The following is a 12,868-nucleotide window of genomic DNA, read 5'->3' as shown; positions in this document are numbered from 1 at the left end:
AAGTTATCCATTACGGAGTTTGTCCTGGCGTTTAGCTTGTTCAGGGACGTCATCTGTTCTGTCCATCCTGAGAGGCGGGAGGAGTTAGATACATATCTTTACAGGGTCACGGACTTGGGCCACAAGTACGGTGGGCACGCTTTCTACGATTACCATCGCTCCTTTTCAGCCAAAGCGGCCGCCACGCTGGTTCAATTCCAGCATATCACGAACTGGGCCGCTATGGACATGGAGCTCTTTTGCCGGCATTTTGCAGGGCTCAGGGCCCCAGCATGCGCCTCTTGCCAATCAATTGCCCACTCCGCAGAGTGGTGCCCCAACTCAGGTCCCTCCACGTCCCAGGGCAGGTCCCTTCCCGGTAGCTCTGGGGCCCTTCAGCGGTCTGGCCCATCCACAGACAAGCTAGGGCGGCCGATAGTGTTCCTGGGCAACAGCCAGGTGTGTAATAACTTTAATCAAAATGCGTGTTATTACAACAAATGCAGGGCCCTTCACGTTTGCGCGGGCTGTTTCAGGGCTCACCCCCAGTTGGCTTGTCCTCAAAGGTCCAGGCCATCCTGACTAAGCGGGGTCAACGTGGTTCTGCTAGCATCCCTGCTACAGAATCATCACAACCCTCAGTTCGTGCAGTTCCTGGTTTCCGGGTTCACAGCAGGTTTCCACACAGGCCTGATAGCTCTCCCACAAGCTTCTTGGGAAGGGCCCAACCTGCTGTCGGCAACCAGTGATCCTGAGCCGGTGGGTGCACTGATCAGGTCTGAAGTAGAAAAGGGGTTCCTCATCGGCCCCTTTTCCTTCATACCCTTTGACCTTTGGAGGATAAACCCCGTGGGCATCGTGTCCAAGCAGTTCACTAATAAAAAACGCTTAATTTATGATTTGTCTGCTCCACATGGCTCCAGCACACCCAGTCTGAATTCTTTGGTGCCCTCCGAGGAGTTTTCAATGAGCTACGCCACCATAGATGAAGCCATTCAGTTGATCCTCAAAGTAGGTCGGGGGGCATGGTTGGCAAAGGCGGACATCGCCGATGCTTTTAAATTATTGCCCATTCATCCACAGCTCTGGAGGTTCTACGGCATCCGGTGGGAAGATCAGTATTTCTTTGCCAATCGCCTAACGTTCGGGTCCAAGAGCAGCCCTTGGCTGTTCGACCAGTTCGCCCAGGCATTGCATTGGATCCTGGTCAACCACTGCGGTTGCCCTCTGGTCATCCATTACTTGGATGACTTTCTGTTAATCGAAAGCCCAGACTGCCGGCCAAGCAAGCTCCAGGCGCTGCTTCAGCTGTTTGCCCAACTCAACGTCCCGGTGGCATCCTCCAAAACAGAAGGCCCGGCGACGGTAATCACCTTCTTGGGCATAATCCTGGACACAGGGAGGATGGAAGCCAGGTTGCCAGCTGAAAAGTTGGTAAAAATCAGGGAGGCCATTGCCAGGTCAGCAGGTAGCAGGACTTGCACCAAGCTAGAGTTGCAGTCCCTGCTAGGCATGCTCAATTTCGCCACCAGAGTCATGCCCCAGGGCAGGGCCTTCATGTCCAGACTCCTGCAGCTACTCCCTTCTGCCCCCGAGCAAGACAGTCTCGTCACCTTGGACACCCAAGCCTTGGCCGATCTGGCCATGTGGCAGGACTTCATGGCCTCATGGAATGGAGTCTCCTTGTTCATACCTCAGCCGGGTCCAGCTTCCACATTGGTTTTTTCGGACGCCGCCGCCTCCAGAGGTTTCTCGGCGATCTGTGGAAACCAATGGTTTGCGGGTGCCTGGCCAGCAGAGGTGTCATCCGCTAGAGCCGCGTTGAAATCATCCCCCTTGTTGGAAGTTTACCCGATTGTAGCAGCAGCCCAGGTCTGGGGCAGTACGTGGGCCAACTCGTCAGTGGTGTTTGTAACCGACAATCAGACAGTGGTGGACATAGTCACCAGGGGCAGATCACAGTCTCCCCAGATCATGTCCTTTGTCCGCAGGTTAGTCTGGCTTTCATTGGAACATAACTTCCATGTGGCATGCAGACACATTCAAGGAGTACATAATGTGGCCGCAGACGCCTTGTCCCGCTTTAATTTCAAAACTTTCTTTCAGGTCATGCCAGAGGCAGACCGTGTGGGGCTATCTCCTCCGATGTACCAAAATCTGGTGATGGATTAAACTTTCTCATTGATTCAGCTAAATCTTTGATGCAGGAGTCTTTATCTCGTAACACTGCCAGAAACTAAAGGACCGCATGGAACACCTTCAACAGGTTCACGGGTCTGCATCCGAGACGAGACACCGATAAGACCACGTACATCACAGCTTTCATTGCCTACTGTCACAAGGATCTCAAGCTATCCTTCAACACCATCAAATTGTACTTGTCCGGGGTCCAACATTTCTCCATGTTAGAAGACCCCGAAAGCAGGTCGGTTTTCCTTTCCCAAGCAGTCAGGGCAACCCTCAGGGGCGTTCAGAAAAGCAACCACGTGGCCATCCCGTCCAGGCAGCTGGTGTCAGGGGTTTTGTTTAGAAAGCTTTCCTCCTCCCTAGACGCCTTTCCTTTTGGGCTCCTTTCCAGCACAGTCATCAAAGCAGCAATGTACCTCGGTTTCTACGGGTTCTTAAGACCCGGCGAATTCACCCGCAGTTCAGCCAGGGCCAAGGGTTTAACCAGGGGTCAGCTGGCATGGCACGACGACCATTTCTCCTTATACCTCCTCACGTCCAAAACCATGCAGGTAGGTCCACCGGTGGAGGTACGGTTCTACCAATCTGCCAACGCTTGGTGCCCGGTCCAGGTGCTCGGGAGTTTGCTAGCAGCCCTGGGAGACGCAAGCCCAGACAGCCCGTTGCTCCCGTTCCAGGCCTTGGCCCTCACGACCTCCCAGTTCATCTCGCACGTGCGCACCCTGGCTTCGGGCTTGGGTTTCGACCCAAAGGCCATTTCAGGGCACTCCTTCCGTATTGGGGCAGCATCCGCGGCTTCAAAGCATAACGTTCCCAGCCACGTCATCCGGAGAATGGGCCGCTGGCGCTCCTCTTGCTTCACTCGCTACATACCGAACCCCCAAGCCGAAATTTCACAGGCTTTTCACAGTTTGGTACTGTAATTGATCATTGCAATAAAGGTTCTCTCTTCCTACTCAGGTGTGGTTTTTGCCCCCTTTAGGTCTACCCTCGGCATGGCTAAGGGCACACCTCCAGCCATTTTAGTCAAGTAAACAGGTTCCTCTCTGACAGGTTCCCGGTTCGTCATAGCGCTTGCTCTCGGCTGTAGCCTCGACCACAAGTAGTAAAAGGCTGACATGTCAGCCTGCATTTGTGGGAGGGGCGTAGGCTCGCTTAAAAGGGAGCACGCCCCCTCCTTCACTTGCGTGCGTTTTCGGTGCCCCACCCTCCCTCTCCTTTTTCTCTCCTTACTCATCAGGGTATGCCCCCTTTAGGTCTACCCTCGGCATGGCTAAGGGCACACCTCCAGCCATTTTAGTCAAGTAAACAGGTTCCTCTCTGACAGGTTCCCGGTTCGTCATAGCGCTTGCTCTCGGCTGTAGCCTCGACCACAAATGATAGATAGATACACAGATGGACAGACAGATAAATAGATAGATAGATATGAGATGATAGATAGACAGATAAATAGATAGATAGATAGATAGATAGATATGAGATGATAGATAGACAGATAAATAGATAGATATGAGATGATAGATAGACAGATAAATAGATAGATAGATAGATATGAGATGATAGATAGACAGATAAATAGATAGATAGATAGATATGAGATAATAGATAGATAGATATGAGATGATAGATAGACAGATAAATAGATAGATAGATAGATATGAGATGATAGATAGATAGATAAATAGATAGATAGATAGATAGATAGATAGATAGATAGATAGATATGAGATGATAGATAGACAGATAAATAGATAGATAGATAGATAGATAGATATGAGATGATAGATAGACAGATAAATAGATAGATAGATAGATAGATAGATAGATAGATAGATAGATATGAGATAATAGATAGATATATATGAGATGATAGATAGACAGATAAATAGATAGATATGAGATGATAGATAGATAGATAGATAGATAGATAGATAGATAGATAGATAGATACCTGTATTCATATCACCCTGATAGAAAAAAAAAATCTCAGGCCAATTTCTAGTTATAGACTACCAGGTATAGAAAAAAAAAGATACATTTAGACCATGTCTTATATATTCTTTCAACCTTTGCACTGGGTTTCTATTGATTGTAAACAATTGTTTCACTGCACAGTGTACATTTTTCTGCAAAAAAACATAGATTTATTTTACCCACTCACTTAGATTACGCTGACATATTCCGCAGCGCTTTACAGACATTAGCATCACACTGTCCCCGGTGGAGCTCACAATCTATGTCTTTGGACATGGGAGGAAACCGGAGAACCCGGAGGAAACCCACGCAAACATTGGGAGACCATACAAACTCCATGCAGATATTGTCTGTCTTCAGATCCAAATCTAGGACCCCAGCGCTGCAAGGAACCAGTGCTAACCACTGAGCCACTGTGCTTATGAACAGATGAATTATCCATGACGTATTATGGACCAGTAGGCACTCAGTGTACTAGTATATGACAAAGCTTCCAGGAGAGAAAATGTGGAGGTACATGACAAGATAGGTAGAATAGAGGTCCACAGTAAATCCATACTACACAGATCTATAATACGGCCATGTGCATGAGCCCTTTAAAACACCTCAAAGAGAAATATTTTGCCCAGGCACAAATTCAATAAATGTTGGGAGCCCTAATAATGTGTGTGAATTCCTGATATGGGAGCATCCTCAGAACCTGCTTTAATAGACATTTTCCTAATATACAATAAAACAAGAAGTTGCTGAAAGTCGAAGTTAAGTGATAAAAACTTCTATTAGGTTCAAATTGTCCTTCAAAATACGACAGTGTGAAGGGTTAACCCCAGTGAGGTTGAATTACTTGTAATGAAGTAATGGAAAGTTCTTAATTGGCTCTTACAGCAATATAATTACATGGCTGAAGCAAACGGCAAGAAGAATATTTTTACTGTATATGAATATATTCTGTCACAGGCAGAACATGCAGTCCTCATGTAATGTAGATTCACACGCAATGACCCCTGTAATTGGAAATGTCCTATGGTCTATGGATCTGCCATGCATGGTGCCTGAAAGATGGACCATAACACGCACAATCACAAATACATTCCAAATATGACACATCTTACACCACAATCTCTATTATTTACAGGTCTGATAAGTTCTTTATTTTGGTATCAGGAAGACTGAAGTATCAGCCAGTTTGATCGTTTGGTCAACCATGCCTATACATGCTATCCATGAGCATAAGAAAGCCACCTCCATTGCATGTCCACCTGCCCAAGGCCTGATTCATATAGGCAACCAAGACACACCAGCCAATGCTTATATTCCGGTACAGTGATGGCTCTCAACATCGTCTAATCCTTGCTTCTCCCATCAGCAGACATCAGGGACAGTGGCTGACACCATACACATTAGTATGGCAGTGGATCCCATAAAAGTAGGTGGCTTCAACCACCATTCATACTTTTATATTTACTACTAGCTTGGTGAAAGATGGCCACACAGCTCTATGATGGTGCTTGTTACAGCACATTTGTAGGCTCTGGTGGTCTTATTGATGGGCACCATGATTGTGTCAATGTCCTAGCTATCTTTAAATATTCCTAAGTTTCTGAGATCTTACCTGATCTCCATCTCACCTTCAAATGCATAGAAATTTGTGCACAAACTAGAAGTCCAAGTAGTTCTGAGGACACTTACTATGTAGACATGTGAACTAATGCTCACACCCTGCTTCTCCTTGCTCAGTGACCTGGCTGATTGGATAAAGGAGTCTCCTTGCTAGCTCTCTACTCTTGGCCAGCAGGACATCAACGTCTAAGGTGGGCCTCTTGGAATTTCTAAAAACATTGGGAGAGGTATTTATTCCCGAGACTGCACTGCCTATCCAACCAGTTCGAGGAGCAAGGCGAATTAGTACAAAGTAGTACAAACTGTACTTGAGCTGTGCATGGGCCATACCGAAATCTCTCAGTGCTTACAACCTGAATTGCTTTTGATGACTGGTCACTATATACCAGTGCTAAGAGACAGTTCTCCTCCAAACTTGTTCTAAAACATACCTGCTGTTTCAGCTGGTGGACTAGTCTGTCTTTCTCTCTCTTTAGAGCAATCACTTCATCCTGTGTTTTCTTCTTTTTTGAGGCAGATAGTTCCAGCAAGGCGATGTTGGCATCTTTTTCACTGATTGCCGCCAGCAGAGCTTGCTGCCTGTAAACAGAAAACCTAAGCATTAGGTTACGTCAAAGTTTAATTCTTAACAAAGCTGAATAGATATCACTTATGTTCTGTAGTAGCAGTGTTAAAGGATCAATCTTTGTCCTATGGATACTTCATTACCTCCTGTTCATGAGTTTCATGGTCACCGTACAGGTAAGATAACTGTTGGCCAATCAGCCATTTGTCCGACACTTATTACTCTAGACTTTTACGAGGCCAAGTATGCATATGTTTTTAATAGGGCGATAGGTCACTCTTGGCAGTAAGTCTTCTCCTGCAGAAGCAAAGTACTGAGCATGTTCAAACCCAAATAATCTTTCCTCTGATATCTGTTATCTGCCAGTCCCTTGTGTTGACAATAGGAATATAAATAAAGCTGCATGACCATGTCCCCAAGCCAGTATCTGAACCAACATGAATAGAAAGTGTAGAATATTAGGACCACTGTAGCTAGTTGAAGACATGGCAGAGTAAAGATATAGATGATCAGGCCATGGGTGTCTATGGGTCATGGACTATTGGTGACATACTGTAGGCCTCTTTGAAAAAATGAGTTTGGGGGTAGAGAGCTCCACAAAATGGGTGCAGCACAAGAGAAGTCCTATAGATGAAAATAATGTAATAAGGGTAGATGATATTCAAGGGTCATTGGCTGAGTGAAGAACAGACGTGGGATGGCAGAGAGACGGAATGTATTGCAAGGACTGTCATTAATCTGGAATATTACATTCCTCCTGTATCATTCTGAATGGCCATGGCTTACCCAGGCAGGATCAGCTGTTTGCCAAAGCAAGTCCAGAGACGATCAGCTGATTGAGCCAAGGAACACATTCTCATGGGGGTTGCCACAGATGAGACAACCCCTTTAAATATGTAATGAAAATTTTTAAAACTTTGTGACATACATTGCATTTAGATTTCTCCCCATTGTCCACATCTATACTTGTTGTCAAGAATGGAGACATTTGCTGCTTACTTTCAGAGGCTGAAAATACGTGTCCTGTGCCGGTGTAAGCAGTCCATGACCAGGACAGAATAGGCCTCTGGATGAAACAAGACGTTCATTTATTGACAGCAAGCAGATACACTGAAAACCGTGTTGAATGTTAACGGAAAGAATATTAAAAGCTGCATAACTTTTCATCATACAATGATGCCGAACCACATCCGTTCTATACTCATGGTATATACCGGTAGCTGCCACTGAGAAGTATTCTCGGGCCAACAGAGAGGTAGGGCTAGTTGTTAATGGTTATTAGGTGCGTGAGTGTTTTAGCTTGCTGTCTAATCACCACCTGTGCTAGCAAAATCTTGTCTGGAAAAAATGCAACACATAATTATGCTTTTTGTTAGGATCAAAGGAACCATATTGTGTAATAAAATTCTTATTTATAATTACACCTTGTTGTAACTTTATAGCTAGATTTACAAAGGGAACCTTATCCATAAAGTTGGTCCAATTTCAATTCCCCTTTAAGTAGTTTTACCTAAGACGAAGGGTCACAATTTACATTATTATCAAGGTATTTACATTATTTTCCTACTTATAAAGCAACCGTGCCAATTTTCAGTGGGAAGGGCTTCACAGTCACGAGCAACACAAGACATTTACTAAGGAACCTTTCTAACAAATGCCTTATGAATCTGGTGCACATCCCAGCAAGGGGGAGCGACTGGTGCTCCATTTAAAATAATATGTGTATGACACAGGGCTGGGACGATGGGTAGGCAATGGTAGGCGCCCTGTTCAGCCCCATAGGCCTCAGGCTGCTAGGCCTAAAGCCTATGAGGCAGTAGAATGGCGCAAGAGGTCTGGATGACATCATTCTTGTGCAGGGTCTCGCGTGATCACATTATTGTGTGAGACCCGGTGCAGGAGTGGTGATGTCTATTGGACCACCTGTGCTGGGTGCAGCAACTCAGGCCACCAGATCAGTCTGGGGCCTGCATCGCGGATGGCAGTGAGGAATAGGAGTGAGGTAAGTTTTTTTTTTTAAAACACATTGCAAATCTGGCGCTACTGTGGGCACCAAGGAAGGGGTGGTGAAGCATTATATATACCTGGCACTACATGGGGAGCATTATCTACTGGCACTACTGGGGGGCATTATATATTGGCATTATGGGAGGGTTGGTGGAGCATTATACATATATACTGGCACTATAGGGGGCATTATATATACTGGCATATTGGGGCAGAGGAGCATTATACACTGAAACAATGGGGGAGAGCATTATATATATTGTCACTACATTGGGCATTATAATTACAGGGAAGTTATAACTGCAGGGGGTATTACAGCTACAGGGGCACTGCAGGAAGGGCATTATAAATACACTAGGGGCACTATGGTGGCAGTATTACTACCAGGGGTACTTTCGGGTCATTATTTTTATTGGACACAAATTGGGGGGCATTGCTACTAATGGGGACAATCTTGGGGAGTATTATAACTATTGGGGGCACTATTACTAATGAAGACCGTCTTGGAGCACTATTACTATGCAGTGACTATCAGCATGGCACTGATACTTCTGACAGTATAGTGTTTGTGGGCATGGGGGAACACCGGAGGCACAGTATTGGCAGTAGCAGCAGGGTGACAATGTCCTGTATAAATTTGGGGGGTGATCTGGGGTCTGTATAAATTTGGGATCTGATTTGCAAAATCTGCAACAGTCCTCCCTCCACCAAGTGCCATATAGTAATACTGGTGTCTTCTTATGTTGCAGAGGGGGCTGCACACCCCTGACCAAAGACGTCTGCACATGATGGTCTGGACCAAACAGAGAAGAAAAGGAAAGTGAACAACTCAAATCCATGGAGACATCACCTGTAAGTCACTGGATCTGCCTTTGCTTCTTTTAAAATGTGTTTTAATCTCTTTATTAGACAGTAGGATCACTTTAAATGTAATTGCCTGCCCCGTCCTGGCCCAGGTATGACATAAAAAGATATTACCATTTACAATTTAATAGCTTCTTATGTTTATTATATTTAGGACACATTAACATCTCCGCTAGTTACTTCCATTTTCTGTTCTGTTAGAGGATTCATCACACAACTGAAACCAACAGAACTAAACAGACCTCGATGACGATAACGGTTTTTGCATTTTTAGTGGAAAAATAGTCCTTCATGCAGGACTTTTTTGTCCACTTTTTTTTACCAGAATCTGGTAAAATATGTACCTACCCAACATGTAGAGATGAACATACAGAAGTCTTTAAGTGTAAAGTAAATCTGTCATCAGACGATGCTGCTCTGTGTAAATGCTGCATCGTGTGTAGACAGGTCTGGTCTCTTTTTAGCCAAAACGGCAAAAAGACAACACACCGGACATATAGTTTGCGAGTCCAGTTATATCTTGAGGGAAGCACTCCATCAACCTCTCAAGTGCCTTTCTGTGGTGATGGATGGATTGCTGCTATGCATCTGCAAACTTAGCAACAAGTAAATTCACTATAAAGAGGGCAATTTCTGAATCCTTGGAAAACCCCTTGAATATCATACCCTATCTAGGGCTCCAGCAGTACAATCAACCTGCCATCAGTAGTAATTTCCACCATCTACTAATGAAAATGAGATGACTCTGCTTATCATGTCCAAGTCTGTACAGTAAGGCTTCTTTCACATTAGATGGAACAGCCTACCAGAGACTGGTAATGCTAGTGTGAAAATAGCATAAACCTGACAAGAAAGCTGCCAAAAGAAAGCAATGTATTCTATAGCGGGCAGGGCGAAGACTGGAATATTTAAAGATTGTATTTTTTGTGGATAGTCAATAATGAAACACCAATTAAAATTAAATGTATGTTTATATTATATAAATTATGAAAAAATATGTTTATAGTATACAAACCTTAAGATTTTTCATAAAACATGTAACATACGCATATCAGTAAACAGTGTCATACATTTTTTCTTTCATAACGCAGCATGCATATACGCTGTAAATCCATACACACCGACAGCAATTTCCGAACAAGGGCCTAAAGGCCTAATAAAAGATATCATGACATAGAAAAATATACATCTTGTACAAAATGCTTTTATTATAGCTTTTCAAACACTCCCCTATTTAATTGTAAACATTCAGAAAAGAGAGCATGACAATGATAAAAAGTTTCTATCGGATGAAATGTAAATATTTGAGGTTAGTACTTCGGAGAACCCAAAGAAAACAGGCCGTCTGGGCTACTCGAAAATTAAAGGACGAGGATTAATTTAAAATAAACACTTGAATTTCTCTCTGAATGCACATGAGCCATCATTTATTACAGTTGTTATTTTAATGTAAAGACTCGATCTGTAATTCTGTAAGTCTATATAATGGATATGACATAAACACAGAGCATACCCTCGATGCAATGTTCTAGACAACAAGTTTATTTCAGTAATTGCAGCACTGTTTCCTGGGAAATAAATCTACGACCTCATTCATATGGACATATTTCACGCCGTCATTATTTCCATATTCGGAGATTAAATGCATTTAAACGTATATGCCTGCATTCAAATATGAATGCAGACTTATACCCTTACTTTGCAGTACATGTATGTGAATAAAGCATTACTACTCAGGTGGCTTGCGCAGTAACTTTTATTGCTGGTTCTCTCTTTTCTCATGGTACAACAAAGAATTCCTGAATAATACAAAAATAGTGCATAAATAAACCTACCATGCAGCGCCAAAATAATATTGCTCAATCCATAACTTAGGGAATGTAGACGGATCAAGAGCAGTTTGGGGCTTAAAGGATATACAAGTTATCCTCTATCCACAGGATCAGATCAGTGGGGGTCCTACCGCTGAGACTCCCATCTATCACGGTGCTCCCCTAAAATGACCGGAGAGGATGGTCGCACATGTTCGCGGCCGCTCCATTCATTTCTAAGGGAGTTTCAGAGATAGCCCAGTACAGAGCTTGGAAACAGCCCTAAATGGTACATGGTAAGAGGTTTATCGAGCCCGACTGTCGACCATGAAATGTTTTTCTCAGGAGATGGAGACAATTTATTTGTGATTACCCATGGAACAAGTTTTTTACATATTCCTCGGAGTGTTTAAGTAAAGCCGTATATACGTAGCAAGGATTCATTTGATATTCTAACATGGCTATATAGAGCAAGATGTCATCACTTGTGGGAGTGCAGAAGTTTACACTGGAGCAGGGCCAAGCATAAATTAGGTATGTCAATCTAAACCTTCCTCCATGTCCAGAAGAACATGACTGGATGTCCATCATATACCTAACTCTTCATATTCATAACATACAGGAAAACTGTCTGTACCCCGCTGATTGTGTAAACAGATAATCAACTCCCCATCCATTTAATTATATGGAGAAGGTTCAGTTTTCCTGTGAAAATTAAAGTTTTTAATTGTTAGTTTAGGCAAGTTCTCAACAACAACCTGACCTGACTCAACGGTGCGCGGCTCTTTTCAGAACAGTATAACTACATCTGTTCTATGAAGAACGGAGGGTGTTCGGATGCTCTCCGTTCACTTTGGTAGCCCCATTCTAAAAATAGCAGTGGGTCCCAGAGGTGGCACCCACATCTGACACTGATGAATGAATGCTGTATATCAAGTAATCCACACCCTAAAAGAGTAACAGGGTTTTCCTATCCACAGGATATGCCCTAAATGTTTGATACAGTAGATAGAGGTCCCACATCTGGGACTTACAATATCTCCAGATTCAAGATCCTCCAATATTTGCTCCACATGTTGTGTGGCCACTGCCATGCTGGTGAAAAATGAATGGAGAGGTAGCCATGCTGTTCTCTATTTACTTCTATGGCAGTTTGCCAACCACGCAAGCTTGTCTGTTTCTGTGACTACCATAGAATCCCATCTCTCCATTCATTCTTTGCTTCATCGGGCAAAGTCGAGGAAGGCCAGTTCTGGAGTAAGTTGCGCGAGATGGGATCTGCATCAGTAAAACATTTATGCCATGTTCTGTGGATATGGCATGTAAGTTCTAAGATAAGAATATCCCTTTAAGTTATATATGGCTTATAAATATTTGGGTGGTCTTACAAAATATAGCAGAAGCTTATGATGTGCTACTTGTGATACGTGTCCTCCTCTCAATCCTACAATATGAATGCATAATTAACATGCATAACCATATGAATACACACTGTTCAGTGCATTTATATGTACAGTTTCCCTTTAGCAGGCGCACATCCCTCTGGGCCACCTAAAGGTTCAGGCCTACTGAGCCTTTAGGTTAATCCAGCCCAGTGGCGTAGCGTGGGTTGCCCGCACCCGGGGCAACCCAAAAATTGTGCGCCCCCCCCCCCAGCCTCTGGGCATGCCCCTTTTAACAGATAATGTAGTAGATCACTTGCAGTCATATGTAACACCACAGATAACCTAGTGATAACTATCTGAGTACAGATAATGTAGTAGATGTTACCTGCAGTTCTATGTAACACCACAGATAACAGTGATAACTCTCCGTGTACAGATAATGTAGTAGATTTACCAGCAGTCCTATGTAACACCTC

At 43.9% G+C, this 12,868-nt stretch overlaps 1 protein-coding gene across 4 annotated transcripts in view; it reads right to left on the bottom strand.

Annotated features, from left to right (window-relative positions):
- ERC2 (ELKS/RAB6-interacting/CAST family member 2) overlaps positions 1-12,868 on the bottom strand; it is an 881,888-nt gene that overhangs the window by 264,295 nt on the left and 604,725 nt on the right. For all 4 annotated transcript variants that reach the window (XR_006390837.1, XR_006390839.1, XR_006390838.1 and 1 more), the window contains one exon: positions 6,192-6,339. Coding sequence is in view for 1 of the 4 variants with exons in the window: in XM_044300746.1 (XP_044156681.1) it covers positions 6,192-6,339 (148 nt within the window). In the remaining 3 variants the exon portion in view is untranslated. The remainder of the gene's footprint in view (positions 1-6,191; positions 6,340-12,868) is intronic.

Source organism: Bufo gargarizans, chromosome 7 (genome assembly GCF_014858855.1).
Source record: "Bufo gargarizans isolate SCDJY-AF-19 chromosome 7, ASM1485885v1, whole genome shotgun sequence".
Taxonomy (NCBI): Eukaryota; Metazoa; Chordata; class Amphibia; order Anura; family Bufonidae; genus Bufo; species Bufo gargarizans.
This window is presented reverse-complemented; position numbering and strand designations above follow the sequence as displayed.